We start from the raw sequence: 18,545 nt of genomic DNA, 5'->3' as shown, positions 1-18,545 counted from the left end.
AGTTCACGGCAGGAGATTTCACGACGTCTCAAACATTTTATTATTAGGAACACGTCAAAGCAACAAGTTCATGTCGAAAGTTCGACCCCATATACAATCATATCCAGCTTATTTCAAAACGCACAAAGTTTGTTTCAGTGATTGTCTACGATGGAAAACAGTTGTCTTGTGTTGACGACAATATCAACAGGTGATTGAGAACAACTCGTCGCGAAGCGAAAGAACATCAAAAGCATTGTTGGAACTTAAAGCAATTGTTGTCGGTTTCACACAATAATGTATAATGTTACGTAAGGTACAAAAATTACCAGTGTGAATAAAATGATATTGTAAAAGTGTAAAGTCATATTTGAGTCCAAGTTGAGGAAACTATTAGTTATGCAGGTTGTGCGACATCCATCAAAATCGCATCAGTAAATTTGGTATTTCTCATCGCGTTGCAATGGAACGTCGTTTTGGGTGAATGAACACTGGCTATGCCTGAGAAATTATTTTTTTGCAGCGGAAAATCAAACACGCGTGAAATATGTCTGGTTTCCTTGCACAATTTGTGAATTGATAGAGAACCTGCGAAAAGTTGTGAAACGTTTTGCAAAAAGTAGCAATTTGTCAGATAACGCACAGTGGATGAGGGCAACATTAATTTAACGATTGTTTATGATTAGATAAAATCTAATTCGATGGACAATATTTCAACATATATTGAATTCTTATGTATGTATTTAATCTAAACCTTGAACTAACTAGAGGGCATTTTAGTGTGCCATCTTGCTCTGGGCGTTTGGATTTTAATCAAAAATGAGAAGTTTCCTTTTCAATGTTAGTCCTCAAATGTGCAGAATGGGGCCGTTATTCCGGTATTATGTTACATGCTTCAGCATCCAACAGTATATCGAAGCCAATCAAAGCCAATTTAGTCGGAGAGAAATACAAAAGATATCTCTCTGTGAAAGTTTGAATGAGTCACAATTAGTCAGGAAAAGGTGGATATGACCCAGCTTGGCTGCAATGCCGGTAGACAAAGTGCAGTATGAATTAGTTTGTGCTTTGATTGTAACTCACGTCTTGAACTGTAAATGTACCCTAAAATTATCTTACTGTTTGTAGATTTGTAGTAAGTGGGGTTTCTCGCTGGAGGCTATGGTGCTAAAAAGTTCGTTTCCAGATGTTGAGATTCCCCAAGTTCCCACCGCTCAATACGCCTTGCAAAAGATGGAACACTTCGGCAAATCTGTGGCTTTGGTGGATCCTTACCATGATCAATCGTGGACATTCAGCCAACTCCGCCAACAGTCAATTGAGTTTGCACTTAAACTACGTTCCATTGGCGTGAAGAAGGGTGATATCGTTGGCTTAGTGGTTGACTTTCATCCAAAATGCTTTTCGTTGGTGCTTGGGATTATTTTGTGTAAGGCAACGCTGGCTGCCGGAAATGTTAACGCTCTGTCTGAAGATATTGCCAAACAAATGAAACAGGTGAAAGCAAAATTTTGTATTTGCGAAAACAAAGAGTTGGTGCAGGAGTTGAAAGCAGGACTTAAACTCCTTGAAAGTTTTCATACAAATGCTTTCAAATCCATTGATGAATGCATGGACGAAACTGTGCTGGAAGAAATATTGTCATCGAATGGTGTTGATATTTATGAGGATCCATTAGTGATCGCTTTCACGAGCGGTTCAACCGGAGAACCAAAAGCCTTGGTTTTTACGAATGTCAGTTTCATGTTTCCAATCGCAGCTTTTGAAGTTCTTCGAGCGGTGCAACCCGGTGAATGTTTGGCAACCGTTTCCAATGAATTACGCATGTTTGAATTGTGGAGCCTTTTCTTCTACCTTGTTTTGGGAGTGAAGCATATTGTCGCAGCAAATCTTCCACCAGACTTGTTCAGCCATTGTGTAAAAAAATATAGCGTAATTGGCCTTTTAAGTGACCCTGTGACGTTTACCAACATAACAAATGAAGCTGTTTTGGAAAGAAATAACCCTTTACGGTTTCTCAGAGCTATTGGTGTTCCAACGACAAAAGAATTAATGCGTAAGGCTATGGACAAGTTCAATGCGGTGGTAACCATGGAATATGGCAGTTCTGAGGTGGGGTTGGTTGCAAATTCCTTAACTAAACAAATTTCACTCGAAAGCGTTGGAATGCTTTTCCCCAATGTTCAACTAAAGGTAATTGACGTTGAGGATGGTGCAGAACTCGGTCCAGGCAAACAAGGAGAATTTTATGTAAAAAGTCCAGGTGTTTTTAAAGGATATTTAAACAACAAGGAAGCGACTGATGCAGTGTTGGACGAATGTGGTTGGTTTCGAACCGCAGACTTAGGATATTATGACGAGGAAGGAATGGTGTACATTATCGACAGGGTTCAGAATATAATTAAATCTAGTGGAAACAAGGCGGTTTTTCCTACCCAGCTTGAAGCAGTGCTTTTGTCTCATCCAGATGTATTTGAAGCGGTGGTTGTTCGTACGACTCATCCAGTTTACCACGAGGCGGCGAAAGCCTTTGTTGTAAAAAATGTTGAAAGTCTAACAAAGGAAGATTTGCTTACATTTTATAACTCGAAAGTGGAAGAGCATCAGCAACTCTTCGGAGGGTTGGAGTTTGTTGATCACATTCCAAAAACCGGTTCCGGAAAACCAAAGAAAAAAGCATTCGAGTCGCTTTAACATCATTTGCATTTTTCTCACACGAAATTTAACAAACTAATTGATGATTATCATTGGCACCACTAACTGCGCTTGTTTTGTATAAAGTTCATGTAGTTTTGTACAATTTTGTTAAATGTAGTTGGGTACAAGAATTGTATAACTTACGCTTGAAAACTTTCTGTCGCAAATTTCGACTGGTAAATGCTCGTGTGTATAAAAACATTATATGTAACAAGGCGATAATCTTCCGTGTGTCGGTTGTTCGGGCAGATGAACGATTTTAACAAGCTTATGTGATATCATCTTTCTTGTGGAATTTAATTTTTTGAGCTGTTTTTAAGTGAGTCAGGAATACGGTTGTGTAAAGTTCACGGCAGGAGATTTCACGACGTCTCAAACATTTTATTATTAGGAACACGTCAAAGCAACAAGTTCATGTCGAAAGTTCGACCCCATATACAATCATATCCAGCTTATTTCAAAACGCACAAAGTTTGTTTCAGTGATTGTCTACGATGGAAAACAGTTGTCTTGTGTTGACGACAATATCAACAGGTGATTGAGAACAACTCGTCGCGAAGCGAAAGAACATCAAAAGCATTGTTGGAACTTAAAGCAATTGTTGTCGGTTTCACACAATAATGTATAATGTTACGTAAGGTACAAAAATTACCAGTGTGACTAAAATGATATTGTAAAAGTGTAAAGTCATATTTGAGTCCAAGTTGAGGAAACTATTAGTTATGCAGGTTGTGCGACATCCATCAAAATCGCATCAGTAAATTTGGTATTTCTCATCGCGTTGCAATGGAACGTCGTTTTGGGTGAATGAACACTGGCTATGCCTGAGAAATTATTTTTTTGCAGCGGAAAATCAAACACGCGTGAAATATGTCTGGTTTCCTTGCACAATTTGTGAATTGATAGAGAACCTGCGAAAAGTTGTGAAACGTTTTGCAAAAAGTAGCAATTTGTCAGATAACGCACAGTGGATGAGGGCAACATTAATTTAACGATTGTTTATGATTAGATAAAATCTAATTCGATGGACAATATTTCAACATATATTGAATTCTTATGTATGTATTTGATCTAAACCTTGAACTAACTAGAGGGCATTTTAGTGTGCCATCTTGCTCTGGGCGTTTGGATTTTAATCAAAAATGAGAAGTTTCCTTTTCAATGTTAGTCCTCAAATGTGCAGAATGGGGCCGTTATTCCGGTATAATGTTACAGGCTTCAGCATCCAACAGTATATCGAAGCCAACCAATGCCAATTTAGTCGGGGAGAGATACAAAAGATCTCCCTCTGGTTAAAGTTTGAACTGGAGTCACAACTAGTCTGGAAAAAATGGATTCGATCCAGCTTGACTGCAATGCCAGTAGACAAAGTTTAGTATCAAATATTGAAGTTTACGAATATTGTAACTTACGTCTTGAACTGTGAATGTACCCTAAAATTATCTTACTGATTGTAGATTTGTAGTAAGTGGAGTTTCTTGCTGGAGGCTATGGTGCTAAAAAGTTCGTTTCCAGATGTTGAGATTCCCCAAGTTCCCACAGCTCAATACGCCTTGCAAAAGATGGAACACTTCGGCAACTCTGTGGCTTTGGTGGATCCTTACCATGATCAATCGTGGACATTCAGCCAACTCCGCCAACAGTCAATTGAGTTTGCACTCAAACTACGTTTCATTGGCGTGCAGAAGGGTGATATCGTTGGCTTAGTGGTTGACTTTCATCCAAAATGCTTTCCGTTGGTGCTTGGGATTATTTTGTGTAAGGCAACGCTGGCTGCCGGAAATGTTAACGCTCTGTCTGAAGATATTGCCAAACAAATGAAACAGGTAAAAGCAAAATTTTGTATTTGCGAAAACAAAGAGTTGGTGCGGGAGTTGAAAGCAGGACTTAAACTCCTTGAAAGTTTTCATATAAATGCTTTCAAAACCGTTGATGAATGCATGGACGAAACTGTGCTGGAAGAAATATTGTCACCGAATGGTGTTGATATTTATGAGGAACCATTAGTGATCGTTTTCACGAGCGGTTCAACCGGAGAACCAAAAGCCTTGGTTTTTACGAATGTCAGTTTTATGTTCCCCATCGCAGCTTTTGAAGTTCTTCGAACGCTGCAACCCGGTGAATGTTTGGTTACCGTTTTCAATGAATTGCGCATCTTTACATTATGGAGCCTTTTTATCTACCTTGTTTTGGGAGTGAAGCATATTGTCGCAGCAAATCTTCCACCAGACTTGTTCAGCCATTGTGTAAAAAAGTATGGCGTAATTGGCCTTTTAAGTGACCCTGTGACGTTTACCAACATAACAAATGAAGCTGTTTTGGAAAGAAATAACCCTTTACGGTTTCTCAGAGCTATTGGAGTTCCAACGACAAAAGAATTAATGCGTAAGGCTATGGACGAGTTCAACGCGGTGGTAACCATGGAATATGGCAGTTCTGAGGTGGGGTTGGTTGCGAATTCCTTAACTAAACAAATTTCACTCGAAAGCGTTGGAATGCTTTTCCCCAATGTTCAACTAAAGGTAATTGACGTTGAGGATGGTGCAGAACTCGGTCCAGGCAAACAAGGAGAATTTTATGTAAAAAGTCCAGGTGTTTTTAAAGGATATTTAAACAACAAGGAGGCGACTGATGCAGTGTTGGACGAATGTGGTTGGTTTCGAACCGGAGACTTGGGATATTATGACGAGGAAGGAATGGTTTACGTTGTCGACAGGGTTCAGAATATAATTAAATCTAGTGGAAACAAGGCGGTTTTTCCTACCCAGCTTGAAGCAGTGCTTTTGTCTCATCCAGATGTATTTGAAGCGGTGGTTGTTCGTACGACTCATCCAGTTTACCACGAGGCGGCGAAAGCCTTTGTTGTAAAAAATGTTGAAAGTCTAACAAAGGAAGATTTGCTTACATTTTATAACTCGAAAGTGGAAGAACATCAGCAACTCTTCGGAGGGTTGGAGTTTGTTGATCACATTCCAAAAACCGGTTCCGGAAAACCAAAGAAAACAGCATTCGAGTCGCTTTAACATCATTGCATTTTTCTCACACGAAATTTAACAAACTAATTGATGATTATCGTTGGCACCACTAACTGCGCTTGTTTTGTATAAAGTTCATGTAGTTTTGTACCATTTTGTTAAATGTAGTTGGGTACAAGAATTGTATAACTTACGCATGAAAACTTTCTGTCGCAAATTTCGACTGGTAAATGCTCGTGTGTATGAAAACATTCTATGTAACAAGGCGATAATCTTCCGTGTGTCGGTTGTTCGGGCAGATGAACGATTTTAACAAGCTTATGTGATATCATCTTTCTTGTGGAATTTAATTTTTTGAGCTGTTTTTAAGTGAGTCAGGAATACGGTTGTGTAAAGCTCACGGCAGGAGATTTCACGACGTTTCAAACATTTTATTATTAGGAACACGTCAAAGCAACAAGTTCATGTCGAAAGTTCGACCCGATATAAAATCATATCCAGCTTATTTCAAAAACGCACAAAGTATGTTTCACTGATTGTCTACGATGGAAAACAGTTGTCTTGTGTTGACGACAATATCAACAGGTGATTGAGAACAACTCGTCACGAAGCGAAAGAACATCAAAAGCGTTGTCGGAACTTAAAGCAATTGTTGTCGGTTTCACACAATAATGTATAATGTTACGTAAGGTACAAAAATTACCTGTGTGACTAAAATGAATTTATAAAAGTGTAAAGTCATATTTGAGTCCAAGTTGAGGAAACTATTAGTTATGCAGGTTGTGCCACATCCATCAAAATCGCATCAGTAAATTTGGTATTTCTCATCGCGTTGCAATGCAACGTCGTTTTGGGTGAATGAACACAGGCTATGCCTGAGAAATTATTTTTTTGCAGCGGAAAATCAAACACGCGTGAAATATGTCTGGTTTCCTTGCACAATTTGTGAATTGATAGAGAACCTGCGAAAAGTAGTGAAACGTTTTGCAATCGAAAATAAAGTCACCAAGTAGCAATTTGTCAGATAACGCACAGTGGATGAGGGCAACATTAATTTAACGATTGTTTATGATTAGATAAAATCTAATTTGCTGTACAATAATTCAACATGTATTGAATTCTTATGTATGTATTTGATCTAAACCTTGAACTAACTAGAGGGCATTTTAGTGCGACATCTTGCTCTGGGCGTTTGGATTTTAATCATAAATAAGAAGTTCTTTTTCAATGTTAGTCCTCAAATGTGCAGAATGGGGCCGTTATTCCGGTACTATGTTACATGCTTCAGCATCCAACAGTATATCGAAGCCAAGCGGCCAATTTAGTCGCGGAGAAATACAAAAGATATCTCTCTGTTAAAGTTTGAATGAGTTACAATTAGTCAGAAAAAGGTGGATATGACCCAGCTTGGCTGCAATGCCGGTAGACAAAGTGCAGTATGAATTAGTTTGTGCTTTGATTGTAACTTACGTTTTGAACTGTAAACGTACCCTAAAATTATCTTACTGTTTGTAGATTTTTTAGTAAGTGGAGTTTCTCGCTGGAGGCTATGGTGTTAAAAAGTTCGTTTCCAGATGTTGAGATTCCCCAAGTGCCCACCGCTCAATATGCTTTGCAAAAGATGGAATACTTCGGCAACTCTGTGGCTTTGGTGGATCCTTACCATGATCAATTGTGGACATTCAGCCAACTCCGCCAACAGTCAATTGAGTTTGCACTCAAACTACGTTCCATTGGCGTGAAGAAGGGTGATATCGTTGGCTTAGTGGTTGACTTTCATCCAAAATGCTTTTCGTTGGTACTTGGGATTATTTTGTGTAAGGCAACGCTGGCTGCCGGAAATGTTAACGCTCTGTCTGAAGATATTGCCAAACAAATGAAACAGGTGAAAGCAAAATTTTGTATTTGCGAAAACAAAGAATTGGTGCAGGAGTTAAAAGCAGGACTTAAACTCCTTGAAAGTTTTCATATAAATGCTTTCAAAACCGTTGATGAATGCATGGACGAAACTGTGCTGGAAGAAATATTGTCACCGAATGGTGTTGATATTTATGAGGATCCATTGGTGATCGCTTTCACGAGCGGTTCAACTGGAGAACCAAAAGCCTTGGTTTTTACGAATATCAGTTTTATGTTCCCGATCGCAGCTTTTGAAGTCCTTCGAACGCTGCAACCCGGTGAATGTTTGGCAACCGTTTCCAATGAATTACGCATGTTTGAATTGTGGAGCCTTTTCTTCTACCTTGTTTTGGGAGTGAAGCATATTGTCGCAGCAAATCTTCCACCAGACTTGTTCAGCCGTTGTGTAAAAAAGTATGGCGTAATTGGCCTTTTAAGTGACCCTGTGACGTTTACCAACATAACAAATGAAGCTGTTTTGGAAAGAAATAACCCTTTACGGTTTCTCAGAGCTATTGGTGTTCCAACGACAAAAGAATTAATGCGTAAGGCTATGGACAAGTTCAATGCGGTGGTAACCATGGAATATGGCAGTTCTGAGGTGGGGTTGGTTGCAAATTCCTTAACTAAACAAATTTCACTCGAAAGCGTTGGAATGCTTTTCCCCAATGTTCAACTAAAGGTAATTGACGTTGAGGATGGTGCAGAACTCGGTCCAGGCCAACAAGGAGAATTTTATGTAAAAAGTCCAGGTGTTTTTAAAGGATATTTAAACAACAAGGAAGCAACTGATGCAGTGTTGGACGAATGTGGTTGGTTTCGAACCGGAGATTTGGGGTATTATGACGAGGAAGGAATGGTTTACGTTGTCGACAGGGTTCAGAATATAATTAAATCAAGCGGAAACAAGGCGGTTTTTCCAGCCCAGCTTGAAGCAGTGCTTTTGTCTCATCCAGATATATCTGAAGCGGTGGTTGTTCGTACGACTCATCCAGTTTACCACGAGGCGGCGAAAGCCTTTGTTGTAAAAAATGTTGAAAGTCTAACAAAGGAAGATTTGCTTACATTTTATAACTCGAAAGTGGAAGAACATCAGCAACTCTTCGGAGGGTTGGAGTTTGTTGATCACATTCCAAAAACCGGTTCCGGAAAACCAAAGAAAACAGCATTCGAGTCGTTTTAACATCATTTGCATTTTTCTCACACGAAATTTAACAAACTAATTGATGATGATCTTTGTTTGTTGAATTTGGCACCGCTAACTGCGCTTGTTTTGTATAAAGTGAATTAAGTCTTGTACTGTCTTGTGAAATGTAGTTGGGTACAAGAATTGCATATATTCCGCTTGATACCTTTATGTCGCAAATTTCGGCTGGTAAATGCTGGTGTGTATAAAAACATTACAAGTAACAAGGCGATAATCTTCCGTGTGTCGGTTGTTCGGGCAGATGAACGATTTTAACAAGCTTATGTGATATCATCTTTTCTTGTGGAATTTAAATTTTTGCGCTGTTTTTAAGTGAGTCCGGAATACGGTTGTGTAAAGTTCACGGCAGGAGATTTCACGACGTCTCAAACATTCAATTGTTAGGAACACGCCAAAGCAACATATTCATGTCGAAAGTTCGACACGATAAACAATCATATCCAGCTTATTTCAAAACACACAAAGTTTGTTTCACTGATTGTCTACGATGGAAAACAGTTGTCTTGTGTTGACGACAATATCAACAGGTGATTGAGAACAACTCGCCAAGAAGCGAAGAACATCAAAAGCGTTGTTGGAACTTAAAGCAATTGTTGTCAGTTTCACACAATAATATGTAATGTTACGTAAGGCACAAAAATTACCTGTGTGACTAAAATGAATCAGTAAAAGTGTAAAGTCATATTTGAGTCCAAGTTGAGGAAACTATTAGTTATGCAGGTTGTGCCACATCCTTCAAAATCGCATCAGTAAATTTGGTATTTCTCATCGCGTTGCAATGCAACGTCGTTTTGGGTGAATGAACACAGGCTATGCCCGAGAAATTATTTTTTTGCAGCGGAAAATCAAACACGCGTGAAATATGTCTGGTTTCCTTGCACAATTTGTGAATTGATAGAGAACCTGCGAAAAGTAGTGAAACGTTTTGCAATCGAAAATAAAGTCACCAAGTAGCAATTTGTCAGATAACGCACAGTGGATGAGGGCAACATTAATTTTACGATTGTTTATGATTAGATAAAATCTAATTCGATGGACAATATTTCAACATATATTGAATTCTTATGTATGTATTTGATCTGAAACCTTGAATTAACTAGAGAGGATTTTGATGTGCCATCTTGCTCTGGGCGTTTGGATTTTCATCATAAATAAGAAGTTCTTTTTCAATGTCAGTCCTCAAATGTGCAGAATGGGGCCGTTATTCCGGTATAATGTTACAGGCTTCAGCATCCAACAGTATATCGAAGCCAATCAAAGCCAATTAAGTCGGACAGAAATACAAAAGATATCTCTCTGTTAAAGTTTGAATGAGTTACAATTAGTCAGAAAAAGGTGGATATGACCCAGCTTGGCTGCAATGCCGGTAGACAAAGTGCAGTATGAATTAGTTTGTGCTTTGATTGTAACTTACGTTTTGAACTGTAAACGTACCCTAAAATTATCTTACTGTTTGTAGATTTTTTAGTAAGTGGAGTTTCTCGCTGGAGGCTATGGTGTTAAAAAGTTCGTTTCCAGATATTGAGATTCCCCAAGTGCCCACCGCTCAATATGCTTTGCAAAAGATGGAATACTTCGGCAACTCTGTGGCTTTGGTGGATCCTTACCATGATCAATCGTGGACATTCAGCCAACTCCGCCAACAGTCACTTGAGTTTGCACTCAAACTACGTTCCATTGGCGTGAAGAAGGGTGATATCGTTGGCTTGGTGGTTGACTTTCATCCAAAATGCTTTCCGCTAGTGCTTGGGATTATTTTGTGTAAGGCAACGCTGGCTACAGGATATGTTGACGCTCTGTCTGAAGATATTGCCAAACAAATGAAACAGGTAAAAGCAAAATTTTGTATTTGCGAAAACAAAGAATTGGTGCAGGAGTTAAAAGCAGGACTTAAACTCCTTGAAAGTTTTCATATAAATGCTTTTAAATCCATTGATGAATACATGGACGAAACTGTGCTGGAAGAAATATTGTAACCGGATGGTGTTGATATTTATGAGGATCCATTAGTAATCTCTTTCACCAGCGGTTCAACTGGAAAACCAAAAGCCTTGGTTTTTACGAATATCAGTTTTATGTTTCCGATCGCAGCTTTTGAAGTTCTTCGAGCGGTGCAACCCGGTGAATGTTTGGCAACCGTTTTCAATGAATTGCGCATCTTTGAATTGTGGAGCCTTTTCGTCTACCTTGTTTTGGGAGTGAAGCATATTGTCGCAGCAAATCTTCCACCAGACTTGTTCAGCCATTGTGTAAAAAAGTATGGCGTAATTGGCCTTATAAGTGACCTTGTGACGTTTACCAACATAACAAATGAAGCTGTTTTGGAAAAAAATAACCCTTTACGGTTTCTCAGAGCTATTGGAGTTCCAACGACAAAAGAATTAATGCGTAAGGCTATGGACAAGTTCAACGCGGTGGTAACCATGGAATATGGCAGTTCTGAGGTGGGGTTGGTTGCAAATTCCTTTACTAAACAAATTTCACTCGAAAGCGTTGGAATGCTTTTCCCCAATGTTCAACTAAAGGTAATTGACGTTGAGGATGGTGCAGAACTCGGTCCAGACAAACAAGGAGAATTTTATGTTAAAAGTCCAGGTGTTTTTAAAGAATATTTAAACAACAAGGAAGCAACTGATGCAGTGTTGGACGAATGTGGTTGGTTTCGAACCGGAGACTTGGGATATTATGACGAGGAAGGAATGGTTTACATTGTCGACAGGGTTCAGAATATAATTAAATCTACTGGAAACAAGGCGGTTTTTCCTACCCAGCTTGAAGCAGTGCTTTTGTCTCATCCAGATGTATCTGAAGCGGTGGTTGTTCGTACGACTCATCCAGTTTACCACGAGGCGGCGAAAGCCTTTGTTGTAAAAAATGTTGAAAGTCTAACAAAGGAAGATTTGCTTACATTTTATAACTCGAAAGTGGAAGAGCATCAGCAACTCTTCGGAGGGTTGGAGTTTGTTGATCACATTCCAAAAACCGGTTCCGGAAAACCAAAGAAAAAAGCATTCGAGTCGCTTCAACATCATTTGCATTTTTCTCACACGAAATTCAACAAACTAATTGATGATTATTGTTGGCACCGCTTGTTTTGTATAAAGTTCATTTAGTCTTGTACCATTTTGTTAAATGTAGTTGGGTACAAGAATTGTATAACTTACGCTTAAAAACTTTCTGTCGCAAATTTCGACTGGTAAATGCTGGTGTGTATTAAAACATTGTAAGTGACAAGGCGGTAATCTTCCGTGTGTCGGTTGTTCGGGCAGATGAACGATTTTAACAAGCTTATGTGATATCATCTTTCTTGTGGAATTTAATTTTTTGAGCTGTTTTTAAGTGAGTCAGGAATACGGTTGTGTAAAGTTCACGACAGGAGATTTCGCGACGTCTCAAACATTTTATTATTAGGAACACGTCAAAGCAACAAGTTCATGTCGAAAGTTCGACCCCATATAAAATCATATCCAGCTTATTTCAAAAACGCACAAAGTTTGTTTCACTGATTGTCTACGATGGAAAACAGTCGTCTTGTGTTGACGACAATATCTACAGGTGATTGAGAACAACTCGTCACGAAGCGAAAGAACATCAAAAGCGTTGTTGGAACTTAAAGCAATTGTTGTCGGTTTCACACAATAATATATAATGTTACGTAAGGTACAAAAATGACCAGTGTGACTAAAATGAATTTGTAAAAGTGTAAAGTCATATTTGTGTCAAACACATAACTCCATAGAATACTAAATAACACGTGATGTTATGCTTTTAAACACTTTTAAAATCAACTTCACAACAAAATAAAAAAAAAACGCGAAACAACAAGAATGTATGCTCCAATCTTACAATCAGTCATTGCAAAACAACACAAATCTTTTGAATTCAAATTTAAACTTCCCTAAGAAAGAATACTGTAAAGGACCACTATTGCATAAACTGCATCGCCATAGCGCAGCAAGGCGTATGAATGACAGCGCGATTTGTAATTTTCAACAACAAATAACACAAGCCATAAAACAGAATCTATAACAGTGATCTATTTTACACAACTTCCAGCACACCGGCGGCCACTAGTTGGCGCGAGAGCCATAGAAGACCTTCCTCCAGCCCCGCCCCCGACGATGCGTCGCAGGGAAGAGCTTTCCACGCTCGACCACAACACAGTTTGTGGAGGTTGAGTTTTGCAATAAGTTCTTCGCATGGAACAGCGCCAGGAAGGTCCTGTAGATGAAGGGGAGGTGTGTGAATAACGACGCGCGACGAAACTTTATAACTTGCTATTTGAACTTCATTCACAAGCGAAATACAGAGACGGATTGCATTTTTTCGATCTTAAACTTGTAAACCTAATAACCCACATAGGAATAGAGATGAACTTATTTAAGTGAACAATATTTTAACGTTCCTTATCCGGCCTCTGCTTGGCGTATGCGAGTGACTCACAGTTTCGGACTAATTAGTTTACTAAACCGCCTCAATGTGAATCTTTGCATCGTTCTCTAGACGCCATCGTCTATAGAAATTAGGATGTAAAAAAGAGATACCTGCTTGTTGGCAAGAACGAGGAGGGCGGCGTCTCTCAGATCCTTCTCACACATCAGCTTGGCAAGTTCCGAGTGAGCTTCCACGAACCTCTCGCTGTCGCACGAATCAACAACGAACAGCACGGCTACAGGTGAAGGTTTTAACAAATGATTTATCTATAAACGACCATGGGAGCATTCAGGCAATAAAGGTTGTTGAAACTATCTCATTGGTATAAACGTCTTACCAATTTGGCCTGCTGAAATGTGTTTACTGGAACAAACAGAAGACGATTACGTACCCTGTGTGTTAAGATAATAATGCTTCCACAAGGGTCTCAGCTTGTGTTTTCCACCTACATCCCACACTGTGTAGCGAAGATTGCGAAAATCAACTGTCTCCACGTTAAACCCTGAATGTGGAAAAAATTATCTTTTTGGTAGAAGCAATGGAGATAAAAACGATGAGCAAGCTGCAGACACTTTCCACAGCTCACTTGCTCTGTTTGTGATCAGATTGCGAGTACACCTTACCTATTGTGGGGATAGGCTGCATGAATTCGTCTTGTTTGAGTTTGAAGAGCAACGTAGTTTTTCCAGCCCCGTCCAAACCCAGAGTCACAACGCGGATCTCAAGTTTTCGTCCGATGTGAATCCGATTGTCCTGAATTCAGTCATTTATAAAAACTAGCGGCAATGTTGAAATCTCAGTAAAGTGGTGGTCGTTGCCGTTTGTCGTTAGGTTTACCTCAAGGTCTCACTAAATATTATGAGACCATCCAATATCGTTTGAATCAATTTTTGATGGCGAATTATGTCTAGATAGCTATATACCCAGGTATGGGCAAAAACACTGTCGTTGATTGTGAAACCACTACCTTGGTGAATGTGACGGGGATAGCGGGGTCCAGTGAGTCTGACGCAGCCGACGTTTGTTCACTGAACTGGCGTTGTTGTTGGTCGAACATGTGGTCGAGAGCTTCTACTTCGGGCCGGGCGGCGAGCACTGTACAATCGTCCTGTGCGTATGTAAATGAGAGTTGGAATAGTTGTACCCATGGACGTTATCAAAATAGGATAGTATAATGCTAACTTGTTGTGACTAAAGAGGGTTTTCGAAACTTACATAAACGTATGACAGTACAGGTTGAAAAACGATATTGTTTAATAAGCTGGAAATGTGGTTACAAATGTTAACTGGCTAAGAATCGCTTTGGGAACTGGTGCAAGAATTACGCGAATAATATAGAAACAATACAATAACTTCTTTTGATTTTAAAAGCTTTCAATAGTATCTAGAGTAAAACAACGCATTCCCAGATTGAGGAAAGCTTAAAAACGTGCTATATTGAAGGCAGAATTATTGCGTTTGGACTTACCTGTACAAGTACATTGTCACAATGTGCTAGGGCTGCCGACACTTGGGAACGTAACGCTGTCGCGTCATCGTGCATTCGACGCAAGGCTGTGACGCGCGACTGCACGTGAGAGTCGAGGGTTGTTATGGCAACCTCCTCCTGTGCGGCCAGGGTTTCACGAAGACGACTAAAATATTCCTTCACGCATGCGCGGGCAGATTCGGCCGTTCCCGTGTACTGCAAGAAAAGGTTGCGGATATCAGTCCAATTATTCTATAACCATGCATCTCAGCCAGTGGTTTACACAATGGGTACCAGCGTCACCGAGGGACGTTTGTAATTTTAAATAAAGGCGAGAATGAATGGGCGATTGTGGAGCGGAAAGAAAAATAGGCAGTTCTGCATTTAGTCACTGCTTTTATGCGACCTGTGACATCAGGTAGAATTGAAGATATATTTTACATTGTGAGGGTAAAGTTTGAGAAACTGATGCATGAGGCTTGTCCATCTCATTGATATTTTACAAAAAAAAATTATAACTCTTTTTCGATTATTGGGGGCATTGCCAAGCTCATCAGGGTACTGAAAACAACGTTTTGAGAAACACTAATCTTTGCCATGACTCCATATTAGTGAAGAGAATAATAAAAACCAACACATTTAATGAAATTCAAACTTGCACTAATCGCAGCTTATGACAAATTACAAGGGAAAAACAAACACACACCTGTTGCCTAGAAACGACACCACCTTGGTCGGAGGTGAGTCTGATTCCACCTTCAACACGATCTATCGCATCCGCAGTTCGACCCGCGTGTTCGTTTACTTGGGACAAGAAGGCGCTCGCTCTTTCTGCAGCTTCGCGAGCAACAGCTCTCGTCGATCGAACCTCGCTTTCCAGTAAGCTATGCTGTGGTGGATTTTGTAATTGAATTCGGATTCCAAAAAGCAATACATAATACCACTTATATCTGACATTGATATTATCAAACAGTTTGCTATGTCTAAAGCAGTGGTTCCCAAAGTGGGCGCCAGCGCCCCCTTAGGGGCGTTTGCAATCCTACGGGGTGTGCTGGAGACTAAATTGGCGATTGGGGGGCGCTTGGTGACATGGCAAATTTTCTCTTATAGCGTCAGTGTTTCCCAACCGGTGGTACGTTTACCACTAGTGGTATGCGACCGCATTTCAGGTGGTACGCGTCTACCTTTCCGTAATTTTGGTGGAACGTGCGTTCAGCGCATTCACCACTCTTTTACATGGAAAAAGAAACGTCTTGATATCGACAATTGAGGAGACTTACGATGGTTTTTGTCCAACATGAAACTTAATATTAAGAAATTGGCGTCATTGCACTAACCTCATCCATCGCATTAATTGACAAGCAACAAATAAATTCGTTGTGTTTTTTGTCTATTCTGTTGGGCGTTGTTAAATGACAAAGGTGTTTGGGGGCAGTGCAGAAAAAAAGTTTGAGAAACACTGGTCTAAAGTATTGATCACATAAACGCAAAGAAGCGCAACCAAAACTGCACAATAAATAATTCAGGTTATTCCGCAACAAAAATTTTGATAGAACACAAAACCTTATTCAAAAATCAACATCTAACATTAAAAACAGTGAGATTTAATTTGGCTTTTATTAAGTGGTGTGTCATCATGTAATTAATCTGTTGATTTAAACGTTCATACTGAAGCTTACTTTGTGGCCTTTGTGCTTCCCATGTTCTTTACACAAGTAACACATTGCAGAGTTGTACCGACATTCTTCTTGCAAACAAGCAAATTCAAGAGCATGCGTCTGATGCAGAGGACACATAGCTGGTTGGGATGGCTTGTCCTTAAGATCTATTCGTCTGAATGAAGTAATTTTGAAAAATCATTTATGTTACTCAATTTCAAAGGAATATATGACCAGAAGGTTTAATGAAGGGAAAAAAGCAAGGTTTACATGATAAATTTAAACTTAAATATTTAATTTTGTACTGAAATAAACCACGATGCTGTACAGCATCCAAATCAGCCAGAAAAATATCCACGAAAATAAACTTCACCACTTGGAGAATTTTTGCAAGATAATATATAAACATATTTAACACTTACTTATGTTTTGATAATGTCTTGGTAGAGTGAGTGGAAGCTGAGCAAGTTTGACACAAATTCGTGCAACAAACCATGCAGTACAACGTGGCTATGTGTGAATCATCCTCATCGCAACATGTTGCTTCCTGTAAACAAAGCCATTACATCATGCAGAAGCATCAGAAGACAAAAGTTTTACACATGTTCACTTGGTATGACAACTACTATAACAAATAAACATAAGACAGAGAATTATTGAATGAGTTTGGTGTGAAGGTTGTCCATTTAAGCTATATATATGTCTAATGTAACCAGTCCTAGTTGAAACATTCTCAGAAATCCACAGACAAAAGTACAATGGGATGGGAAGTCCAACCACAGACTATTTAGCACCTAATAGATTTATGGCCTATGTGGTGAGGTGTTAACCCAAATGTATGAACAACTGTACTCACTGGAAATGAGTCTTTCTTGTCAGTATGGGAAGGTTTGTGAGTGGAAGTTGATGGGTATATCTGCGTAATTCCTCCCAATTGCAGTTTTTCCATTAACTCTATGAGAGCAAAGTTTTTCTTTAAACTCCAAACTCCACCTGATCCAACATCCGTAATTTGTCGATCCATCGGACATACCAGGCTACCGGCCTAAAAAAAAAGAATCATGAGTAGGAAATATTACCAGTGTGTGTAGGAAATATGCCACCCAACAAAACAATCAAAAACTATAAGCTGGCAAGGTTACAAAGAGATTAAAAAATCAATCAGATTTGACAGAAAACCTTGGGTAAATTTATTCTGAATGTTTGTTGAAAAGGTGCAGTAATAACAGCTTTTGACTGAAGCTGGCTTTAAGTTTAAATAAATAGATTTTCATGTCATTTATGCAAATAGTTTGCAACCTGAATGGGCAGTCGGGTCAAACAATCATGACAGAAGGAATGGCCACAGAGCAGTAAGCGGGGTGCTTTATCTCCTGAAAGTGAGAACTGTTCTCCACAAACACCACATTCCAATACCTGCCATATTTAAAATATTATTACTATGCTTACTAATGATAAAAATTGCATACATATAATGCTTACCTTGTTTTAGTGTTATAAAACTTGAAGTTAACAATAATGTACGAAACACAAATAAAATTTATAAAAACAATTACACAAAGTTTTGACATACACTTGGAAGCCTGTTTTCAGTGGAACGGTGTCTTTTTCTCGGAAGCAAATCAAACACACTAGGAGTCGACATTCTTTACCATAACACAGATCCAATGAAAGATGCTGTAAACATACAGCATTGTGAAATTTGCTACATAATTGTATACGTATTTATTATCAAGGTCCTGTGTATATATTTTTTTATCCAAATTTTGCAACTGCAATGAACCATTTGAAGGAATTGGCCCACAAAAAAGCAACATTATATAGCCATATGCCACTGCACAAAAGAAGCTTTGTCGACTTAAATTCAGTTGTACACAAACTAAAATTAGCATTTTGCAAACAATCAAATTTATAAACGTACATACTACATACCTCAGAAGCCTCTTCCGTTGTTTGCCTTTGCTTATCATTCAGCAACATTCGCGACGTAATGTTTCGTGACGTGCGCATTGATGCGTAATAAGTACAACAAGATAGAAAACTCTAAACTAATGTTGTTTTCAGTGTACTATGTTATGCGCTGGTAGAATGTGATGTTTACAGAAAAAGGTGCAAAGGTTTTATTCTTCAAAATATTTCAAATGAAGTACTTTTGCCCTCAATGGTTTACGATATCTATGGATGCTATGTTTCCAAGCTTTCATCAATGAAATTATAGTATGCTTAGT

General features: G+C 39.1%; 5 protein-coding genes across 5 annotated transcripts; 4 read left to right on the top strand and 1 right to left on the bottom strand.

Annotated features, from left to right (window-relative positions):
- The first annotated feature begins 862 nt into the window (after positions 1-862).
- Positions 863-2,673, top strand: LOC145908308 (putative 4-coumarate--CoA ligase 2). The gene is made up of 3 exons (XM_082995598.1): positions 863-952; positions 1,108-1,476; positions 1,522-2,673. Exons 1-3 carry the CDS (start codon positions 863-865, stop codon positions 2,671-2,673), a joined length of 1,611 nt encoding a protein of 536 aa, XP_082851724.1.
- Positions 2,674-4,166: 1,493 nt separating this feature from the next.
- On the top strand, positions 4,167-5,699 carry LOC145908225 (luciferin 4-monooxygenase-like). Its single transcript, XM_082995481.1, has 2 exons — positions 4,167-4,365; positions 4,537-5,699. Exons 1-2 carry the CDS (start codon positions 4,167-4,169, stop codon positions 5,697-5,699), a joined length of 1,362 nt encoding a protein of 453 aa, XP_082851607.1.
- A 1,501-nt stretch (positions 5,700-7,200) lies between these two features.
- On the top strand, positions 7,201-8,733 carry LOC145908142 (putative 4-coumarate--CoA ligase 2). The gene is made up of 2 exons (XM_082995374.1): positions 7,201-7,536; positions 7,582-8,733. The coding sequence occupies exons 1-2, from the start codon at positions 7,201-7,203 to the stop codon at positions 8,731-8,733; spliced, it is 1,488 nt and encodes a 495-aa protein (XP_082851500.1).
- Positions 8,734-10,250: 1,517 nt separating this feature from the next.
- Positions 10,251-11,870, top strand: LOC145908054 (putative 4-coumarate--CoA ligase 2). Its single transcript, XM_082995259.1, has 3 exons — positions 10,251-10,586; positions 10,632-10,729; positions 10,784-11,870. Exons 1-3 carry the CDS (start codon positions 10,251-10,253, stop codon positions 11,868-11,870), a joined length of 1,521 nt encoding a protein of 506 aa, XP_082851385.1.
- A 329-nt stretch (positions 11,871-12,199) lies between these two features.
- Positions 12,200-18,302, bottom strand: LOC145913698 (E3 ubiquitin-protein ligase TRIM23-like). Its single transcript, XM_083001447.1, has 13 exons — positions 18,250-18,302; positions 17,891-17,994; positions 17,617-17,733; positions 17,174-17,362; positions 16,740-16,864; positions 16,339-16,492; positions 15,366-15,548; positions 14,660-14,875; positions 14,159-14,299; positions 13,815-13,944; positions 13,583-13,693; positions 13,302-13,426; positions 12,200-12,978 (listed from the first exon to the last, which is right to left on the bottom strand). Exons 2-13 carry the CDS (start codon positions 17,960-17,962, stop codon positions 12,799-12,801), a joined length of 1,743 nt encoding a protein of 580 aa, XP_082857573.1. The 5' UTR covers positions 17,963-17,994; positions 18,250-18,302; the 3' UTR covers positions 12,200-12,798.
- Positions 18,303-18,545: the final 243 nt, after the last annotated feature.

The sequence above is a fragment of the Ascidia mentula genome, chromosome 1 (genome assembly GCF_947561715.1).
Source record: "Ascidia mentula chromosome 1, kaAscMent1.1, whole genome shotgun sequence".
Taxonomy (NCBI): Eukaryota; Metazoa; Chordata; class Ascidiacea; order Phlebobranchia; family Ascidiidae; genus Ascidia; species Ascidia mentula.
This window is presented reverse-complemented; position numbering and strand designations above follow the sequence as displayed.